The sequence below is a fragment of the Henckelia pumila genome, chromosome 4 (assembly GCF_033568475.1).
Source record: "Henckelia pumila isolate YLH828 chromosome 4, ASM3356847v2, whole genome shotgun sequence".
Classification (NCBI taxonomy): Eukaryota; Viridiplantae; Streptophyta; class Magnoliopsida; order Lamiales; family Gesneriaceae; genus Henckelia; species Henckelia pumila.
In genome coordinates, this window is record NC_133123.1 from 68965651 (window position 1) to 68986675 (window position 21025).

The following is a 21025-nucleotide window of genomic DNA, read 5'->3' on the forward strand; positions in this document are numbered from 1 at the left end:
ACAAATGTATGATTTTTTAGTATTCAAACATGTATGCAAGTATTGATATTAATGAGAATTTGTCTTTTTTGGTTGAAAATCGTTATAAAACAATAAAAATATGATACTAGTATATTATATTTGAGTTTCATGTGTTACATTAAGTATGATACAAATATATAATTTTTCGAATACCCAAATATATGTTGTGGGTGATGATATTAATAAAGTTGCTTAAATTTTATATTCAAAATCATATCTTTTGTATCAGATATAAACCAATTAATACTCGAATATCATATATCAGTACCATATTTTTAAAGTTTTGTACTGAGTTTCACCCATGAAAAAGACATGTGGATCAAGAGAGTGCAGAAACATTTTTTTAAATCAGGAAATCTAAACATATATTTTCTCTAATACTAAATACAAATTTAGTTTGAGTTAGGAATTTAAAGTAAATTTAAGCCCACAAAAACTCCCATGCACACTGGTTCCACCTAGCTCTAAATCTACCTAATACTATAGCCATCTCATGACTTATACTACATCTGCAGTTTTCTATGGTTTTGGTGGTGAATCATATTAATATTTCGTAGGTGTTAATATTATTAGTTATTTGGACATGAGCAGATGGTACGTAATTCTGCAAAAAGCATTGGAAATTTTTTGGCGCAGCCCAAAATTTTGCCTGCCAGAGGACACAGACACAGCCCTTGTTCTTAGGGAGTTACCACATACAGCCAAAAACTTTCACTAGACTTTTAGTGGGCCAGCCCATTTTCATAATGCCAAAACCTAATCGAATCCAATGCTTGTACCATTCTCATCCTCAGAAATAGGCCTAGACACGAGTGGAATTTATTTCGAGGTTTTCAGTTTTTCTTTCTTTCTTTTTTTAAATGTACAAAAATTAAAACTCGTGCGCAACTAACAAAAGGTTCAAACATTGGATCCGACTTACTTTTTTTTTTTTTTTTTTTTTATTTACGTGGAAACCCGCAACCGCTACTTTTCTATGCGCTCTGGGTAAACCTCTGGACTAACGTAATAATCCCCGGACAAATACCGTATATTTATAAAATACATAATTTTTCAGGTACTATTGATTTTAAAGAGCGTGTTTTATACTTTTTTTATAGGATTTCGAACCTGTGTTGAATACTAATTGTCGGAAGATAAATTATTAAAGAATATAGATTTGGACTTAACTTAACCTCTCGAAATTTAGCTTAAGTGGAGAAATTGTCTAAGTTCGTATATACAACTCTCAAGGACCCTAATGAGAGGTCCATTAGCACAATCCAACATATAATAGCGGTTATTGCTATGACATCATGTTAAAATAATGGGTGCGATCATACCAACACTAATGCACCGTATCCCATCAGAACTCCGAAATTAAGCGTGCTTAGGCGAGAGTAGTACTAGGATGGGTGACCCTTGGAAAGTCCTCGTGTTGCACCCCTAAAAAGGAAAAAAAACATCATGTTAAAATAATGGGCTGATACCAAACCGATTTCGGACAACTAACACACCCCTCTCGCTCAGGTATGAACAATGAACATCTAGAGTGAAGTTTACAACACATTAACGGGTGTTAAATATATGAACTTGAACTTAACTCAACCCCAAAAATAGTTCGAAGAGAGGATTGTCCAAGTTCATACATACAACTCACATACATACCACTGATCAGTTGATGACATAACGATTTATTTGAACTTGTCATAATATAAAGCTTATTAAATGGGGAGCAAACTTACAAAATAAGTGATCATAAAATTATTGGAGGACAATCTCATTAACCACACACATATATAAATGATATTCCTAACTATCATTTACAATATACCTGTGGAAAATGGAAATAAGGGTCACCCAAAAATTTGCATTCGCGCCATTAAATCCGGCAACGCTTAATAAAAGCAAACATTTCACCAAGATTTATACATTGTGCTTGGTGGTCCTCAAACATTTACATTTAATTTACCCTTTCCCTCTAGTACATTCATTTAACACGCCTTAAAATTCCATACCAAAACGTATCCTGTTTCTTTATTACTCACTGTACAATGTATTTCTAAAAAACAAAATTCTTTTGCGTTTTCATGTGTTTTTCCTTAAAAAAAACCTATAATTGTAACCATGGAAACAAACTAATTCGCTCTTACCATACATTTTTGGTTTTATTCTAACGGAAAAATATGTTTTGATAGTTCGGTTATAACTTGTCATTATTTGGATTTTAGTCCACCAACTTTTTGAATTTTGATATCGGTTCAATAATTTCTTAATTTCGGTTATTTTAGTCTATCCACCACTATAACATTCAAATTCTGCCAGAAAACACTGGTTAGGTGGTGGCGAAACATATTTTTGTGTCACAATTATTGACTTTTTCTAGTTACATCTATAGAACTTGTAAAATTTGTTCGATTTATTTCACTTTTCTTTTAAAAAAAATTATGTTAAACTATACGTTTGTTTGTAATTAAATTGATTTCCCTCTAAAATTAATCAACGTTTTTCAACGAAAATTGAATATTCTGATTGTAGATGAGTAAAAATAACAAAAATTCAGAAGTTATTTTATCTAAATAAAAAAAATACTGGTAAAAAAAAAAAAGACAAGTTAACATATATAAAAAAATTTATTTTCCCTATATAAATGTCTCGAAAGACCAAAAAATCGAAATTCATTATACAACTCCAAATCTTCTGAAACATTCTTGTAATATTCCTAAATTCATAGTTTTCATCGCCGAAACCCGTGAAATTGCGCAAAAGATTTGATTGTCGAGTTAGTATTTTATTTAATTAGAAAGTGTACTTGATTTTTCATGAACTATACATGTGTAAATATTAAAATTGTAATTTTCAAAAATTTAATCAAAATTGTTACATAATTAATTAATTTGTTTTTGTTTTTTTGAAACTACATAATTAATTTGTTACTCTCCCCATTAAATAAATACGAGAATATGAAATTCATCTACCATGACTGACCCCGTTTTAATAATACCGCAATTATTACCTGCACAGCATCCCTTTCAGAGCTGACGCAAACGGCGTCGTGCTATAAACCTATTTATTTTTCTTCAGTTAATGAGTTTATTCCCTTTCATTAAATTTTCACTCACCAAATATTAATTAATATAAACATTGAAATAGAAATATAGAAAGTAAATTATACTCCAATTGAAGGTAGAGTTCAACCTAGTACATGAGTATTATCAAAATGATAGATTTAATGTTTCATGATTTGTCACGTCAACAATATATCATTAATTACGCTTATGTGTAAAAATACGAACCATTAGATGCATGATTTGGATATTATCCTTAGTGTAGGATCTCATTAACTTTGAAATGAAGGACTACATTATGATCAATATATATGAACTATACTCTAACCGAAATTAGTATAAATTTTCTTACTATTCAAATGATAATACGTTTCTGTGAAATGATTTTACCGATTTTTATTCGTAAGATGGGTCTACTATATACATATATTGCAATAAAAGTAATTTTTTTTTACGAGAGACTCAAATAAAACATTCATATCATAAAATTGATTTGTAAAACATTTTATTAGAATTTTTGCGTTCAAATAAAAAAAATATGTATATCGGATTTGATGATACGATAAAGAGACCAGAATAACCAATTTCAAATTCGTTTGACCGGTTAAATTTAATAAAAACCATCTAATTTTATTAAACATTGCCATGTTCGATCTGCCAATTGCGTAGCTCATTTTCTAGTCACGTCAACAATATATCATTAATTATGCTTATGTGTAAAAATACGAACCATTAGATGCATGATTTGGATATTACCCTTAGTGTAGGATCTCATTAACTTTGAAATGAAGGACTACATTAAGATCAATATATATGAATTCTACTCTAACCGAAATTAGTATAAATTTTCTCACTATTCAAATGATAATACGTTTCTGTGAAATGATCTTACCGATTTTTATTCGTAAGATGGGTCTACTATATACATATATTGCAATAAAAGTAATTTTTTTTTACGAGTGACTCAAATAAGACATTCATATCATAAAATTGATTTGTAAAACATTTTATTAGAATTTTTGCGTTCAAATAAAAAATATGTATATCGGATTTGATGATACGATAAAGAGACCAGAATAACCAATTTCAAATTCGTTTGACCGGTTAAATTTAATAAAAACCATCTAATTTTATTAAACATTGCCATGTTCGATCTGCCAATTGCGTAGCTCATTTTCTAGTCACGTCAATAATATATCATTAATTATGCTTATGTGTAAAAATACGAACCATTAGATGCATGATTTGGATATTACCCTTAGTGTAGGATCTCATTAACTTTGAAATGAAGGACTACATTAAGATCAATATATATGAATTCTACTCTAACCGAAATTAGTATAAATTTTCTCACTATTCAAATGATAATACGTTTCTGTGAAATGATTTTACCGATTTTTATTCGTAAGATGGGTCTACTATATACATATATTGCAATAAAAGTAATTTTTTTTTACGAGTGACTCAAATAAGACATTCATATCATAAAATTGATTTGTAAAACATTTTATTAGAATTTTTGCGTTCAAATAAAAAATATGTATATCGGATTTGATGATACGATAAAGAGACCAGAATAACCAATTTCAAATTCGTTTGACCGGTTAAATTTAATAAAAACCATCTAATTTTATTAAACATTGCCATATTCGATCTGCCAATTGCGTAGCTCATTTTATAGCCACGCCAACAATATATCATTAATTATGCTTATGTGTAAAAATACGAACTATTAGATGCATGATTTGGATATTATCCTTAGTGTAGGATCTCATTAACTTTGAAATGAAGGACTACATTAAGATCAATATATATGAACTCTACTCTAACCGAAATTAGTATAAATTTTCTCACTATTCAAATGATAATACGTTTCTGTGAAATGATCTTATCGATTTTTATTCGTAAGATGGGTCTACTATATACATATATTGCAATAAAAGTATAATTTTTTTACGAGTGACTCAAATAAGACATTCATATCATAAAATTGATTTGTAAAACATTTTATTAGAATTTTTGCGTTCAAATAAAAAATATGTATATCGAATTTGATGATACGATAAAGAGACCAGAATAACCAATTTCAAATTCGTTTGACCGGTTAAATTTAATAAAAATCATCTAATTTTATGAAACATTGCCATGTTCGATCTGCCAATTGCGTAGCTCGTTTTCTAGTCACGCCAACAATATATCATTAATTACGCTTATGTATAAAAATACGAACCATTAAATGCATAATTTGGATATTACCCTTAGTGTAGGATCTCATTAACTTTGAAATGAAGGACTACATTAAGATCAATATATATGAACTCTACTCTAACCGAAATTAGTATAAATTTTCTCACTATTCAAATGATAATACGTTTCTGTGAAATGATCTTACCGATTTTTATTCGTAAGATGGGTCTACTATATACATATATTGCAATAAAAGTAAATTTTTTTTACGAGTGACTCAAATAAGACATTCATATCATAAAATTGATTTGTAAAACATTTTATTAGATTTTTTGTGCTCAAATAAAAAATCTGTATATCGGATTTGATGATACGATAAAGAGACCAGAATAACCAATTTCAAATTCGTTTGACCGGTTAAATTTAATAAAAACCATATAATTTTATTAAACATTGCCATGTTCGATCTGCCAATTGCGTAGCTCATTTTCTAGCTCGTAAAGCTCTAGCGGATAGGGAATCAGTTGATTTTATTGATTCGATTCCATCTTTTTTGTGTAATATTGTAAATATTGATCTAGCCTATGTTTAATGGAATCTTATCTAAAAAAATGCATCTAATTTTGTTTTAAAAAATAAAATTTTATGTTATACTTTAACCATGTTCTTAATAATTCAAAACTACTGTTTAGATGAATAAGTTTAATTTACATAAACAAATTTGATTCGAACTTCAAAGGTCGCAAATTTGATCGATATCAGATCTCAGTTCGAAACTCTATTTTAATAATCTTTTTCCCTGTTTTTTTTAAAACAACCCACATGAAATTGTGTATTTTAAGAGCTGATAAAAATTAAAAAATACATAAAAAACCATCCAATTTTTTTTTTTTCATTTTAGGAAATAAATCATCCAATTTTTTTTATTTGAAGAATAAATCATCCAAATTTGGTAGGGGGAGTACTTGAAAAAACCACAGCTAACCGAACCAACTGCATGAAGTTTTTTCCTCTCATTGATTTCAGTTATACTGTAACAAATCCGCGGTCATTACAAGATTCCCCGGTCCCCAAACCGGCTACTGCCGGTCTCCCATCACTCCACGTGTCTAAATGGCATTGGGTCCGGCCGCCATAATTATTCCCCTCGTAGGGTCCCGATCTCTCGTAACGGCACTCCCATGTGCCCGGTCACCGTTAACGGAGTCAGGACCACATGCTACGTTAACCGCTCATTCGATCTACGCCGTTGGATCAAAATCACCAACTTTCCGAAATTCCCGTTTTGCCCCTCCCTCTCCCCCCTTCAAATTTTCGGTGACAAGTCTGGCAGTGAAAGCTACATACATAGCCAAGACAAAAGAAATTGAGCTTTCAGCTTCTGAAAGCCAATTCTCTCTCCCTCTCTCACACGCATATATACATACATATGCCGAGGGCGCATGTGTGATATACTGTGTATGTATAGGTAGAGAAAAGATGGCGGAATATCTGAAGATAAGTGACTGTGAGAGGAGAAAAGCTATGGCGGCGGTGGCGGAGCAGGAGGAGGATGTGCAGTTGGTTTTGTGTAAGAAAAGGAAGATGTGTTCTGAGAATGGAAATATGGAATCCGGAGATGTGAAATTGCCTGAGAATTCACTGTCGTCGGCGGCGTCTGTAGCTTATGGAAGCTCTGAGGATGATGATTCAAGCGACGGTGTGCAGAAACGATCGAGATCACCAGATCTGGAGGTGAGAGTTTGAAATTCGAACTCGGTTTCTGATGAGAGTTGTACTTGTGAAAACAGATAGAATTCAGGTTTTCATCATTAATCGTTCTTGTTTCCTTTCAGAATGTTGTTTCGGAGTCGTCCGAGCCCGAGCCTTTCGAAACGGAAAACTCAACGCCCGTCAATGGTGGCTTCAGGTTGTGAGAAAATAAATTTATTGACCATTTCGCATCTATATTTATTCCAGTTCTTTAATTTCGCCGTTTCAACTTCTGAATTTCGGTATATCCATTCGTATAAATAAAAAATAGAAAAGCCGTTTCTACTCTTTCTTTTTCTTTTCTTTGTTTTTTTAAGGTGAAATCATTCATTCAATATAGCATTAATTTCTCATCGTTTCATCTGCTGTTTTTAAAATTTGTTTGTTTTGTGTGGTTGCGATGGTTTTTCAGTAACGTTTCTACTCCTACAAGCGAGCTTTGTGGAGACTCAGAGGAAGTATCCATGGAATCATCGACGTCAAAGAAGAAAAAACCGTCCGCGAAATCTCGCAGGGATCTCGCATTTCCGGCGGCGGAGAAGATGCCGTCGGCTGAGGAGATAGAAGAATTCTTCAAGGCGGCCGAAAAGTGCGACCAGAAACGATTCACCGAAAAGTGAGTGTTAACTTTTATAATTTCGTATATGCATGCAATCATTACACACATTTGTGTTAGGTGCCACTGCTCTGTGCGCATTACATTAATCCTGTATCACTCCTCACCCCCTTCATTATTCATAGCCTGATTCTATCTAATTAAAATCAAACCCACTATCTAATTATATTTCTGCCGGAGAAAAAATCTATGCAATTTTTATTATTGTAAATTTTATACACAAATTTTTTACTAATGATAATTGAGATTTGACGTTATTTCAGATATACGTATTTACGTTATCTCATTCCATATGTAACCACATGGTAAGAAAAATATTAAAAGTTGAATGAGCAAAAGAATTTCACTAATTTTGCCAAGAAATTTAAAATTTATTTCTAGGGCTAATTGCATCTACACCCCTGTGAAAAGACTAAGTCTAAAAGTCAAATTAATAGCATGTTAGACCCTATGTTTTAAAAAAATTAGCATAAAAACCCCTAAATGCGTCCGAGTTTGTATAACATAGGGGTGAAATGTGTTATATTTTAAAAAACAGAGGGATGCATTAGCCTATTAATATTTCTTAGGGGTTTTATGATTTTTAGACTTTTCACAGGGGAGATTAATGCAATTAGCCCTTTATTTCTATTAAATTATTTTAAAAGATACACTATTGGAAATTGTTTTTGAGTTTTTAGTATGTTTGATTTATTGATGCAACTTAAAGAAGCAAAAAATGATTTGATTGAGTGGGTGTCCTTCTGTTTTCAGGTATAACTATGATTTTTTGAAGGACGTTCCATTGGAGGGAAGATACCAATGGGTTCGGTTACAGCCTTGAATGATAATTCTTACTTAGAAAGGGAAACAAATCATCTTTTTTTAATTTCCTTTTAGAAAGTTTCTGTTCCCATTTTCTAATATAGTCTAGCTCTCTTGTGTATATGGATTCCCACAATTGTGTGAAAAAAAAAGCTAGCTAGAGTTCTTCACTTCTTTAATTTCTATCCATTTTCTTCAGCAAGTAGACGTACAGGAGAAAACCTGAATTTGGACTTCTGGTTTGAGCCAAATTGGTGTAAATTTCTTTGGATATATAATATGGGAATTACTGGTCTAAAATAATAGGGGTTGTATTTATATTTTAAAATCAGAAACCTTTGTTACAACGTATATTTTGGCCTAAATTAATTTGGAACAAAGTTTGGTGCTCGAAACCCAATCGTGAAAAACTCCTCCAGAACTTTGAATTTTTTTTTTACTGTGGTGAACCCACACACACACACACACACACACACACATATATATATATATATATATATATATTAATAAAAGGGTGGTGTGTATAATTACACTTTGAAGTATATGGACTTTATCCTTGTAAAATATTATTGAAAACTAGCTCTTTCAATCGAATTTCTGGGTAAATGGGAATGGATGCATGAGATAAGGGATTGATAATCTCTTATGTGGCCAGGGGTTTCCATCAAAGTTTTTTGTGATTTTGTTTTTATTACAAATTTACAAAAATAGTGAAAAGGATCTTTTCTTTGTTTGGGGGAATATTTGTGCTGTTTCTATTGAATTGGATTGGGATAAATGTCCAAGGTCACCATTTTCCATATATTCCGTTTGGAAAATAATTCCGAGTGAGTTTTATGTAAACTTTTGGAATTGCATGTAAATGTGGTGTGGGCATGAAAATTAATAGACAAACTCCCACATGTGTGTGTGTGGGGATGAATGCAAGTAGTGCCATGTGGGTACGAAAATTAAACACACATGTGTGGATTTGTGTTTGTTTGGTTGCAGTGCAAACATATTGCTCGTCGTTAGTTTAATTATATCTCTGATATTTACATGCAAACTACATATCGTGGGCCTTGTGATCTTTATGCCCATCAAAATGGCCAAAAATTTGTTTACTTCGAGATGGATATTTTAAACCAGAAGCAAGACAAGTGAAATGTACTTAATTAAATGCGTGTGTGTGTTTTTTTCTTTGTGAAATGGATAAAATCGTCAAAAAAGAAATTATAATATTTTGTGAATGCCAAAATGTATAAATAAAATATTTGAGAACACTTAATTTCATTTCATTATCCCAATTATCATTATTATCATGATAATATATAATAAACAACTTAAGAACCCGTTGACTCATCACCAAAAATATTAGATCCGATCCGATCTTACAAAAAGTAATTGGATACAAATGTTATTTTTTTAAAAAAAGGAATAAGAAGAAAAAAAAGGGCATTTGGCAGTACAGATTGAAACATGTAATTAAAGTAAAGTAGTTATAAATTAGAAGAGATCTGCAAGCAAGCAAGCAAGAAGCATTGTGTCCATTAGTGATGCATGTGGGTTGATGGAGTGGTTTTCAAATGGCTTCCATGTGCTTTGGATCTGATGCACATTATTGTATTTGTAAAAGAGGCATTGGAATCCAAAGTTGGGAAGAATGTTGTTAATCAATTGGTTAAGTCGAGAAAGTATGGCCTTGAATTCATCAATCTTTTCTTTCTTAATTTCCAAGTACCCATTGGACAGGATTTGAAATTCTGATAAAAAGCTACTTTTACATTAATATAGTACACAATTTCATTATTTTTCTTCTGTGACAGATATTCTTTTAAAAAAACATTTTTTTTGACAAATTTCTAATGTAATCAATGAATTATAATTAACATTGTCTTTTTTTTTTTAAAAACAATATGTGTTATAACACACATAAATATATTTTAATTAATTCTTTTGTCTATGAAATTTTTTAAAAAATGTTTCCATAGTAATCAGAAACAAAAATTAAAAACATTATTGCTGCATTGGTGATATATATATATATATATATGCATACCATATAATGTAAACTATTATACTTAATGTAAGCATGTAACTCATTTATATAATTTATAAAGAGAAAGTCAATATGTGGTGTCTCTAAGTATATGGATGGAAGTACTCCCTCATTTTTTTTAAAAAATTAGTAAATTAAAGGGTCAAACAAAAAAATTATTATGATAAATTTTATGTAGGTGTGTGTGTGTGTGTGTGTATATATATGCTAAATCGAATATTGAGATACAATTCATAGTAACACAAATTATTAAATCTATCAATACATCATGGGTCTTTCATATATTTAATACTACAGTAAGGTGTGAGATCTTATTCTTGAGATATACTTCATATAACATAAATTATTAAATTCATCCATCAATTATGGATCTTCGAGGATCTCATTCTGATATTAAATAAGAAATATATATCAACAATTCATTTCTTAATATTATGTATATCTCACTCGATTCAGCACAGGTTTTGACCTTAATTAGTGATTTTAAACGTGTAAATTAATGATGCTCACTAATAAACTTGAATTAATCACACATGCATTCGGTTCGATCATTGACGCATAAATTAGTTATCGTTTTATCAAAAGTTATAGATGAACAATGGTGGTGATGGTGCAACTCACAGAAAAAAATTATTGCATCCCAACAATTTCACCTCAAAAAAATTACGCTTTTTGCAATAAATGAGAATTGATCTTGGCTCTGATATCAATCACATGATCGAATACTTTTCATTTTAATAAAAATTATAATTAATGATAATTATACAACTCAAATCTTTATAACTGTAAAATAGCTCAAACTTAGTGCTTCGATTGTTCAACTCAGCATGAATAACACCTGGGCTTAATTGGCTTACAAGCAATGATCCGAAATTAAGCTAAATTAATAGGAAAAGACGAAGATCAAGCCCAATAGTAAAAGGCCATTAAGTCCAGTTTAAGCCCAATAAGACACACAGCCCGAGACGATTTCGGGTGGCCATATTTTTACGAATTATTATTATTAATCACTAAAATGCGCCGTGGTGCGCATCGTCCGAGCTGGCAGCTGCTCAATCTTACTCGGCCATTTACCACCAGGAACAAAACTTCGTCACATTCTCTCTCTACATTCCCCTTCCAATCCAAATCTTCGTTCTCCCCAATTCTCCAAATTTCTACTGGATTTGAGTTTCTATTCGACGATGAGCATCGGCGGGAGGTGTTATTGGCTGCGGAATCGTGGAGAAGAGGTCAAAGTGAAGGGGATAGTCGTGGTTTTCACATGGGCGTCGATTAGCGAAGCTCAATTGAAGGATTTCATCGCTCTCTACTCTTCTCTCGGCTGGAATTCTCTTGTTTGCCGCTCCGATTATCTCAATCCGTAAGCTCTTGTACCGGTACTTCTTGGTTTTTTTTTCCCTTGTAGGTGTGACTCTGTTGTTTGCATTTTTGAGCTAGATGTTGACATGTTGCAGTCATGATTTCTAGTTAGTTTTGGACAAAAGTATCTTACTGTACGAGGGAAATCGACTTTATGATGATTGATTGAATTGGGTCGGGTTGTATGCGTTGTGAGATGAAATGAGCGAGTTTGCTCTGTCCAATAGAGGGATCGAAATTTGAATTCTTGTTTCTTGATTACGGACGGAAACTGCATGTTTGAAGTGTGTGATTTGTGTCATTAAATGATATAATGAGCTGATATATTTGGTGGCGGAATGAAGGATCATTGTAACGTTTAGTTTAAAAGGAAAAAAAGGGAAAGAATGACATTGGATTGGATAGTTTGCAGAGCCGCATAACCGTTTATATATGATCAATTTTTAGGAAGTAATACGATAAAAAAAATCACATGAGACAGTTATTTGAATGAGATTCTCCCTGTTGCAGTAGATAATTGTGGCACGTGATTACATGCATACTGTTTGTTTGACTTGTTTTAGTCCCTTTTTCTGCTTATTCAAGGAGAACTGGTTTTGTGTGTGATCTGTATTTGACGACGGTTCTGTTCTTTGGTCAAATATCATTTGATCGGTGAACTACTTTTCTGCAGTTTCATTCCTGAGAGAGCTACATCACTTGCCTTTTCTGTTCTTGGTGAGATTGTCAAGGTCAGTCTTTTTGCAATATTTGTGTGTGGAAACAAAGGCAAATCGAATGGTAACTTATGAGCACAAGCTTTATATACTTCTCGCAATTATCTATTTATTTCAGGCCTCTATGCTTCTGGCATTTGAAAACATGTTATTATATGAAATATGTTCCTTTCTTTCTTAGTGTTGGATAACCTTGTTGACTTCCCAAGCATGACTCAATGGTGATGACCCACATCATTTAAATTTCATGTTTATATTGTATTTTCTTGTGGTTAATTCAGACAAGTTTAGCTCATCAATATAAAATTTGACTCCTTCCTATGTTATTCCGTGTGTTATTGTATTCGCAGGAGCTAAGGGCTGGACTATGCCCTGTAGTCTTTTCTTCCTTTTCAGGTGGTTCTAAAGCTTGCATGTATAAGGTTTTCCAGGTAAAGTCACTACATGGGAATTTTCGTGACCGACACATGCAAAAGTTACATCTAAATTTCTTTTCCATTCATTAATAACTCTTAAACTGTTTCTTTGATGAATTTATCGTGATAGTTTTTTCAATTAAGCCTCACATCACTCTGATGATGGAGTTAGTTGAGTTATATGTGGTACAAGTGGACTAAAAGAAAATACTCTTTTCTTGTTATGTGGCATGTCAATGATTCTTTTTCTGCTGGATACAGATTATTGAAGGATGTTCTGAAGTTGAACTAAATCTGGTAGGTTTTGTCCCTGGTCTTCTATCTATTCTATGCGTTGAGGTGACCCCCTTTAATTGAACTATTTATGTCACTTGAAGGAGGATAGTAGATTGGTAGCAAGCTGCATCTCAGGCCAGATCTATGATTCTGATCCTGTTGATTTTGCTGATGACTTGGGTGCCCGATTTGCTTTACACCGTTCCATTCTTAGAATGCCTGGTTCATCAAGGCTACTATCCTTGTTTGCAAAAGGTGTTACTTCAAGCTTGGATGCTTTATTCCTCACCAGGTTTGGGTCCCAAAATGCAGAGTACTGGCAAAGTCTTTACTCATCAGTTGTAAGTTACCAACTGGGCCTGTGCTTTTCCAAACCCTTTCTTGACTCTTTGGCTGTCTCACCCTTGTGTTCTTTTACCTTTTTTCTAGGGTTTGGGAGCCCCTTTTCTCATTTTAAGCTCAGAAAATGATGGTGTGGCTCCATCTTCAACCCTCTGCAACTTTGCTCAGCATTTACGGGATGTGGGGGGTGATGTAAAAGTTGTGAAGTGGACTGCCTCTGCGCAACTAGGTGTTGGTCTGAAACCAGCTGTCTGCTATTGTCTTAAATTTCAACTGCTAGTCATCTTTCTTTTAATTTATTGCAATTTTATCTTTTTTATTTTTGATGCATGCTTCTGACCTATTTGTTCTATTACATGTTCTAGGTCATCACATGTATCTAACAATGCCATACACATCTGCGATAGCACAGTTGTTTGAGCAGGCAGTTTCAGTTTTCTCCCTAAAAATACAAAAACTTGGAGAAAGATCTCGGACAGACTATATGCATGATGTAATCTCTGATTTGATTTGCGATCTCCAGAATGCAGCAGTTGACTCGAATCAAAGCTTCCGAAGAGTTGCAGTGGGGCCAAACGACCACTTCTTCCTACCAAGTTCATCAGCTTATCAAAACAACAGAGAATTCGGTTCCTTACAGGAGGAGCAAAAAGAGAGGTCAACTTTAAGATCAAGCCCTTGTATGCACACTAACAGTGTTCTCGGCCAAGTACTTTTTAACGTCTGTGTCCCTAAAACAGTTGAAGGTTGGGATATTAAATTCTCAGGTGCTTTGAACGGAGAGCCGCTTGCTTCATTACACAAAAGATCACCATTCAGTGGCATTAAGCACAGATCAAAATTGTGAGAGCTTCTGAGGTAACTTTGTGCACTTGCAAGTTCTTGGATGTTGAGAGAATACATAGTTTTGGAAGAAAACATAACATAAAACCATGTTCAAAATTCGTCTATCGCAATCTTTGGGAAAATAAGTTTTGGATCATATGCAAGGTGATCTTGAATTCGATGGGGGTCACAACTGACTATAGTTTGACACTAAAGGTGGAGCTCGATGGATGTACATATTAGATCATGTCAAGGTAACCTGCTCAAAACATTTTGCCTGGCATTGTCGTCGTTAGGTTTCAATTTGTGCTTACAAGGAGGGATGAAGCTCGACCACCAGTCCACTAGCCCACAGGGCTATGCTTGATATTAGCATGTTTTATATGTATATATATATATATATATATATATATATAATTGTAATCAAATGCTTGTACAATAACTGTAGAGGATGAGCAATTGTGAAGTTTTTATTTGATGTTTATAAATAATGGAGTTCCAGCTTTTATATTAAAATGGAGAAATTAGAGAGCAATCCTCCCAATTCTGATGTTTTGCCACGTGTCTTATGTTTCACTGTAGTCAACCTAATTTTTTGGGGCCACTTGATATGTCCCACAAGTGATACTTTATGCTTTTTAGGGGCACAAATGCTATATTTTCAATGCATGAACATATTGTGATACGTACGAATGAACATATAATCTGCATTTATCAAATAGTATATTTTAAAGGTTTTTTTAAGGATCTGTTTGGTGTTTGCATATTAGTAATTTATATATTAATTATCTTATCTAATATCACGTTTTTTTCTCATATTATTTATCCATCTATTAATTATTTATCTTACATCAATCAAATCATTAATAAATTATTTTACGTCAATCAAATTATTGAATTTAAATTATTATATTCCCCTTTATAAATAATATTATTCACATTTTTTTAATTATTAAAAGGACAAAATTGTAATTTAATCATTTTATCTAAAATTTATTTAATCAATCAAATCAAACAAAGTATGATCTATCAATCAAATAAAATAATATTTTAACTATCATTTTTTATTTATTTTTATTACATTATATTATTTATCTTTGTACTCCCTTCGTCCCATATATATTGTCCTCTTTGGTTTTTTACATAAATTAAGAAAAATATATTGGAAAAGCAAATTTTATATAAACTTTCTATTTTATCCCTATTCAATGTATTAAAAAATGATTGCACAAATTTCAAGGTGTATTTAATAAGGGTATATTAGTAAAGAATTGTAAAAAATATTACTAAATATGTTATATGACTATATATTTGAGGCAAACAAAAAAAAATGTGGACAATATAATTGGAACAAAGAAAGTATTATTTATCTTATCTACCAAACCAAACGGATAAAATAATGATTTTAAAATAAATTTGTTATATGGATTGTATATAAAGATATATAGACTATTAGACTTGCATAAAAACATAAGAAAGGAAATGAATTGTTATTCTAAGTTTTTTATTGCCTATCCTTTTAATTTATATTTATCCGCACTAAATCTATTACCCATTTGCCAATATTTACACTTACCACAAAGATGTAATTAATTTTTTTCTTAACATTTTTTTAATAAAGAGGAGTGTTATTTACACTCTAAAAATTGTTAATAACACTCCACCTTGTTTAAATAATATATTATTAGACATGATTACCCTTATAATCTATCTATCTAATAATTTCTTGTTGAAAGGTATAACCTATTTAATCTATCTAACATAATAAATATTATGTACAAATAAAATTTTAACCAAATAATTTTTTTACTTCTAAAATATAATACAAGAACATATCTAATTAAAAATAAAAACTAAATGTGTATTTTTTGTAATAAAGGGTAAATTGGATATTTTACTTAAATTTCACCGGAAATTAATCGAAATCCGTTGAACATGTATCAATAAAACCATTAATAAAAGTTCATATACAAAATTGACATTTAACCAATAATTCATATACAAAATTGATTTTAACTCTTTTAAGAAATCGAAACAAATTTATACAATATTATTACTTGTATAATAGCAAGATTGTTAAAAACAGGAAGGCTCGTTTTCCTCCTACATTTATTTTTGAAAAAAAAAAAAAAAAACCCCCTTTTGCTACACACAAATTACAGCTCATCACATAAAAGGACATTCAAAAGTTACCCCGATCAAAATTAATAATTTTTTTAATACAAAAAACCTATTTTTGGCTAACAAAATTTCGCCAGCTAAGGGGACCATGTGTATTTTATCAAATAGAGGTAATTTGTTTTTTTAAAAAAATAATCATGTTTGCCCACAATATTATTATTATTATTATTATTATTATTATTATTATTATTATTATTATTATTATTATTATTATTATTATTTAGCAACCACAATGTTATTTTAAATTTCAATAAATACTACACAATCTCAATTATACAATTTATGTTTTCTCTTTTGTTTTGCCTCAAATATATAAATTTTATATTATATTTAACAGTACTTTTTTTTAAAAATCTTTTACCAACATATTTTTCAGTTTTCACCCACAAATACAAGGAATGTCATGCGACATATCACATATCCCCATAGAAAAACAAGGCTTCTTGGCAGATTTATGGATCCTTCCTCCGATTCCGAGGTCGATTTCTTTTGTCTCTCGACCCACCAGATTGATTATTTAGCACAATGGGTTTTGATTTTTATGGGTTTTGTAGATGCTCAGTGACAGGGCCCGGCGATTGATGGGTAAAAAAAGAGCACACGAAGGTGAGGAAATGACTTCTAACCAGCACCCGGAGGTAAAAATGCTTTCTTTTTTGTCTTCTTATTATGGAAATGGGATTTATGAAACTTTGTGAATCAATGCTCCATGTTAGATGGTGCTTCAAATGTACCTTCTTCGAATGCTCTGCCAACTTTGTTTCAGTCCTTTTGAAATTTTTACTGCTAGCATTTGGTTTTATTCGAGTATTTTCTTGAAGGGGTTTTGTGTCTTCCTGTCCGCGTGTAATGTTAAAGTGCATTATTAGTAATGAATTTTTTTAAAAAAATGTTTTCTTGTTAGAGTTTGGACTATAATTTATGGCTTATGTAGACTAGTACTGGAAAGTTCGTCGAAAACTGATGGAAAAGGCGAAAAAGCACGGTCTTTGGTGATCCGTGGTCATCTTATAGGTTGCACTAAGTTAACGTGCATCGAATATTGGTCGATCAGTGAAAATTGGTTCGGTTCGGTTTGCTTTGCTTCGCTTTCACCAGGGGTTGGATATGTTAGGTCCCACAGTGACTCAACTAGTATTAGGCACCAGGCAGTGTTTGGGAGAGAAGCAGAAAGAAAAGGGCTTCTCAACTTTTCATTCGCAAAATTTCAGAGCTTCTGGGACGATGAGATGTGCTTCCCAAAACCTCTCCCAAAAACTAAGTTAGTTAGTGTTTGGAATAGGTTCAAAGAAGCACTTTTCAGCCTTTTCTTAACAAAATTTTCAAAATTTTGTCAAGAAAAAGCTGAGTAGTGCTTCCTAGAATCTCTACAAAATACTGCCTTAGTGTGTTGGCTAATAAACTTGGGAGTTGGGATCTTAGAAAGCTAAGATTTTGGGTATTTGATGTCCAGACGTGGCCCTCAACCTTGATGCTTTAGGCGCAACTTGCATTCAACAACTAGCCAGAGGATTTGGTATTTGGTTTAATGATTTACCTTTCGTTCCATATTGAAATAGAGAGTGGTTTTGCATGATGTATGCTACTGAAAATTAATGCAGAATCTTAGGTATTAGAGAATTTTCCTGTGAATTTCCCTGCTTACCGGTTGTCTCTGCTCGAAATGGTCTAGTTTAGAGATAAAAGCGATAAAAAAAAAAGAAGAAGCTGCTGTTTCTGAGTGTTAGATATGTATGCATGTTTTTTAATGGCATTTTATACGTTATTTTCCGTTTTCGATTTTGTTCTTGGTTCACGGGCTATGTGATGCTCCATAGATGGTGTAACTGGATGATTTTCACCATATTACCCCATCATCTTCTTACTTCTTTGTTGCCAATGCAAGGATCAACTAATAGAATATTTTTAAAGCAGGAGAAAACTGTAAATCTGAATAGGTTTGTGATAAGGTAAGTGCTGAATCCTATGAACAAGTTTGACTTTAGTTTCTCTCGAAAGTGGTCATCCCCATCCCCTCCCTTGAAATTTTTTTATAAACCTTTGTATTTTTTTGTGATATCATGCAGACCGACAAAAGTCGAGGGGGCTACCCAAAATTCGATTATGGATGTTCCTTCAACTATTGGTATACATAGCAATCATTTTGAAATTGTCAAAGAATCATTATTTACTCGTCCAAAGTAAATGTCAAAGATAATGGTGGTGATAAAATGACAGGAAATGCAAGAACTGGCATCGTTAAGGAAGAACACCTGGACCATTCACCTCAGCGCAGCTACCAAGAGCCCATTACGCCTGCCACAGGTCAGCATGATGGCTCACACTCTGATGGCTCCGGAGGCAGCCAGTTTTCAGCATCTGTTGCCAAATTTCAAGGCGTGAAAGGATTCGAAGACTTCAAGATTTCCGTGGATGGTTTAATTCTTGACTCGGAATTACCAATGGATGTTAGAGTGAAGTATTACGAGCTCTGCAGCAGTCAAAAGATGTTTCTTCACGACAATCTTATAACTGGCCTTGGCAGCAAGCTAGTCTCCGGGATGATATCCGATACGACGAGTATAGCAGATGCTATCAAATCTGCAAGTGTCACTGATCACTCTCTTCACAACTTGGAGTGCAAGGAAAAAACGCTCAAGGCTTTCGAGGCTTTGGGCATGAATGTTGGCTTTCTTTGTGCCCGGATAGATATGCTAGTCAAAATCTCACGTCGATACCAAGCTATCAACCAACCAAAAGACGTGAAATTTGCACAAGTGGTGGCCAAGAAGAAAGCTTTGGAAGAGAGAGTCACGACAATGGAAGCATTACAAAAAAGTATAGCAACCCTTCAAGAGTCGATAAAGATTCTTGAGGCCGAGATAGACGGTATTGAAGGTACAAACGAAGAGCTCGGCTTAGAGTTTAAGGAGATTGCTTCTGCTTCATGGTAAGAAGCTCCCTTTTACACAAAAAACTTCATGTGACTAACTAGACTTGTATATGCATGCTAGCTTCGGATCGAACTCCAATGGCGGAGTTTACTGTGTAATTTCCAGATTTAGTTTAGTTGGTTCGTGAGAAATAGTGAAACAGCTAGAGAATCAGAAACTACGTTCACTTGTTTTTACTGAACAGAAAAGTGAGCACATATTAATTCTTCTTCCTGTTATATATCTCTTGAAGAATACTCGAGTCTTTTTTTTTGGTTGCGCTATTTTTTTATTGCAATTACAATGATCGAAAAATTATATTAAGAAGTTGAAAATTTCAACGAAAAGATACATATGTAAATGGAGTGTTAAATTTAGGGGGTGAATTGGTTCTAAATTTTTAATGACTTTTGTGGACTTTAAAAGTCTAACGTTGCGCTTGGATAGAATTATATCAAATACATGGATTTCAAATGCATTTTTTTTTAGAGAAGTAACACCACAAACATTAAATACACTTCTTTTATGTTTATATGGTAATTCATGGTAGTTATGATGGATTTTAAGTTTATCCAATAAAATAGTGATTTAGAATCTTTTTTAATCGATCTAAGTAATGCGTAAATAATTAAGTTATGAATTTGAGATTTCTCTATGTTTCATTGTTAACACTAAAATTATAATCGAAATCCATGGATTTGAAATACTTCAATCCAAACGCAACTTAAAGGTATTCAATCTAGACTTTTATATGCTTCATAAAAGTTTAGTGGTATTCAAGATGAATTTTAAAAAGTCACGTGCTATTCAAACTTGACTATTAAAAACTCTATAAAAGTCTAGAGGTATTCAAAATGTCAACAGACTTTTAAAGACTCCATGGAATTCTAAGCCTAATGTACAACAATAAAATGTCAATAATTGTCTTTGGTTCAAGATAAAGATTTGGATTGACATTTTAATTTAAACTCCCATACTTTTTTTTTTTTTTTTTTACATTTCTATTAAAATAGTCTCTATACTAACACTAGTCTCATACATATTAGGCCCGTGACCCGCGCGGGCCTGGAGAATTATTATTTTATTTTTATTTTTATTGTGATATATATATATTTTTAATGAAAGTTGTGAATTTTTTTTGTATTATTATTTTATATAAAATGTATAAGTATGGAATCAATAATTAAATTTTTTATTAACATGTTTATATTAATATTTATTTATGAAATAAAATTTATAATTAATTATAATAACTTTTATTTATTTTTATTTGTAATGAGTCACCCCGCGGGCCGGCCCGCTTAACCCACAACTCACCTTGGATTGGGTTGGGTTGAGGATTTTTAGCCCGTCGAGATTGTGGGTCGGCCCGCCCTTGACTCGCCAAAAGGTGGATTTTTGGTGGGTTGACCCGACCCACCATGGGTTGACCAGGCCCGCTATGGGTTGGCTTGTCTGACAGCTCTAGTAGGACAGTAGTATGCAGTACTCGAATATAATAAATTACTAAGTGAAAAATACATACGCTTT

The 21025-nt window shown here is 32.4% G+C and overlaps 3 protein-coding genes and 1 pseudogene across 3 annotated transcripts; all 4 read left to right on the top strand.

The window, feature by feature from the left end:
• Positions 1-1329: 1329 nt before the first annotated feature.
• Positions 1330-1447, top strand: LOC140869429 (5S ribosomal RNA; annotated as a pseudogene).
• Positions 1448-6621: 5174 nt separating this feature from the next.
• On the top strand, positions 6622-8597 carry LOC140866731 (uncharacterized). The gene is made up of 4 exons (XM_073271769.1): positions 6622-6989; positions 7091-7164; positions 7420-7623; positions 8377-8597. Exons 1-4 carry the CDS (start codon positions 6735-6737, stop codon positions 8444-8446), a joined length of 603 nt encoding a protein of 200 aa, XP_073127870.1. The 5' UTR covers positions 6622-6734; the 3' UTR covers positions 8447-8597.
• Positions 8598-11508: 2911 nt separating this feature from the next.
• Positions 11509-14924, top strand: LOC140865074 (uncharacterized). The gene is made up of 7 exons (XM_073269582.1): positions 11509-11828; positions 12501-12558; positions 12894-12974; positions 13221-13256; positions 13337-13576; positions 13665-13806; positions 13943-14924. The coding sequence occupies exons 1-7, from the start codon at positions 11650-11652 to the stop codon at positions 14422-14424; spliced, it is 1218 nt and encodes a 405-aa protein (XP_073125683.1). The 5' UTR covers positions 11509-11649; the 3' UTR covers positions 14425-14924.
• A 2095-nt stretch (positions 14925-17019) lies between these two features.
• Positions 17020-19672, top strand: LOC140867338 (B3 domain-containing protein Os01g0234100-like). The gene is made up of 5 exons (XM_073272414.1): positions 17020-17061; positions 17138-17221; positions 18498-18532; positions 18650-18708; positions 18801-19672. Exons 1-5 carry the CDS (start codon positions 17038-17040, stop codon positions 19514-19516), a joined length of 918 nt encoding a protein of 305 aa, XP_073128515.1. The 5' UTR covers positions 17020-17037; the 3' UTR covers positions 19517-19672.
• The last annotated feature ends 1353 nt before the right edge of the window (positions 19673-21025 follow it).

Coding starts and splice junctions, on each gene's coding strand:
- LOC140866731 (XM_073271769.1), top strand. CDS start 6,735: ATGGCGGAATATCTGAAGATAAGTGACTGTGAGAGGAGAAAAGCTATG. Junction 6,990..7,090: donor CGAGATCACCAGATCTGGAG/GTGAGAGTTTGA, acceptor GTTTCCTTTCAG/AATGTTGTTTCGGAGTCGTC. Junction 7,165..7,419: donor CCCGTCAATGGTGGCTTCAG/GTTGTGAGAAAA, acceptor ATGGTTTTTCAG/TAACGTTTCTACTCCTACAA.
- LOC140865074 (XM_073269582.1), top strand. CDS start 11,650: ATGAGCATCGGCGGGAGGTGTTATTGGCTGCGGAATCGTGGAGAAGAG. Junction 12,559..12,893: donor TTCTTGGTGAGATTGTCAAG/GTCAGTCTTTTT, acceptor TTGTATTCGCAG/GAGCTAAGGGCTGGACTATG. Junction 12,975..13,220: donor GCATGTATAAGGTTTTCCAG/GTAAAGTCACTA, acceptor TGCTGGATACAG/ATTATTGAAGGATGTTCTGA.
- LOC140867338 (XM_073272414.1), top strand. CDS start 17,038: ATGGATCCTTCCTCCGATTCCGAG. Junction 17,062..17,137: donor ATCCTTCCTCCGATTCCGAG/GTCGATTTCTTT, acceptor TGGGTTTTGTAG/ATGCTCAGTGACAGGGCCCG. Junction 18,533..18,649: donor CTGAATAGGTTTGTGATAAG/GTAAGTGCTGAA, acceptor GATATCATGCAG/ACCGACAAAAGTCGAGGGGG.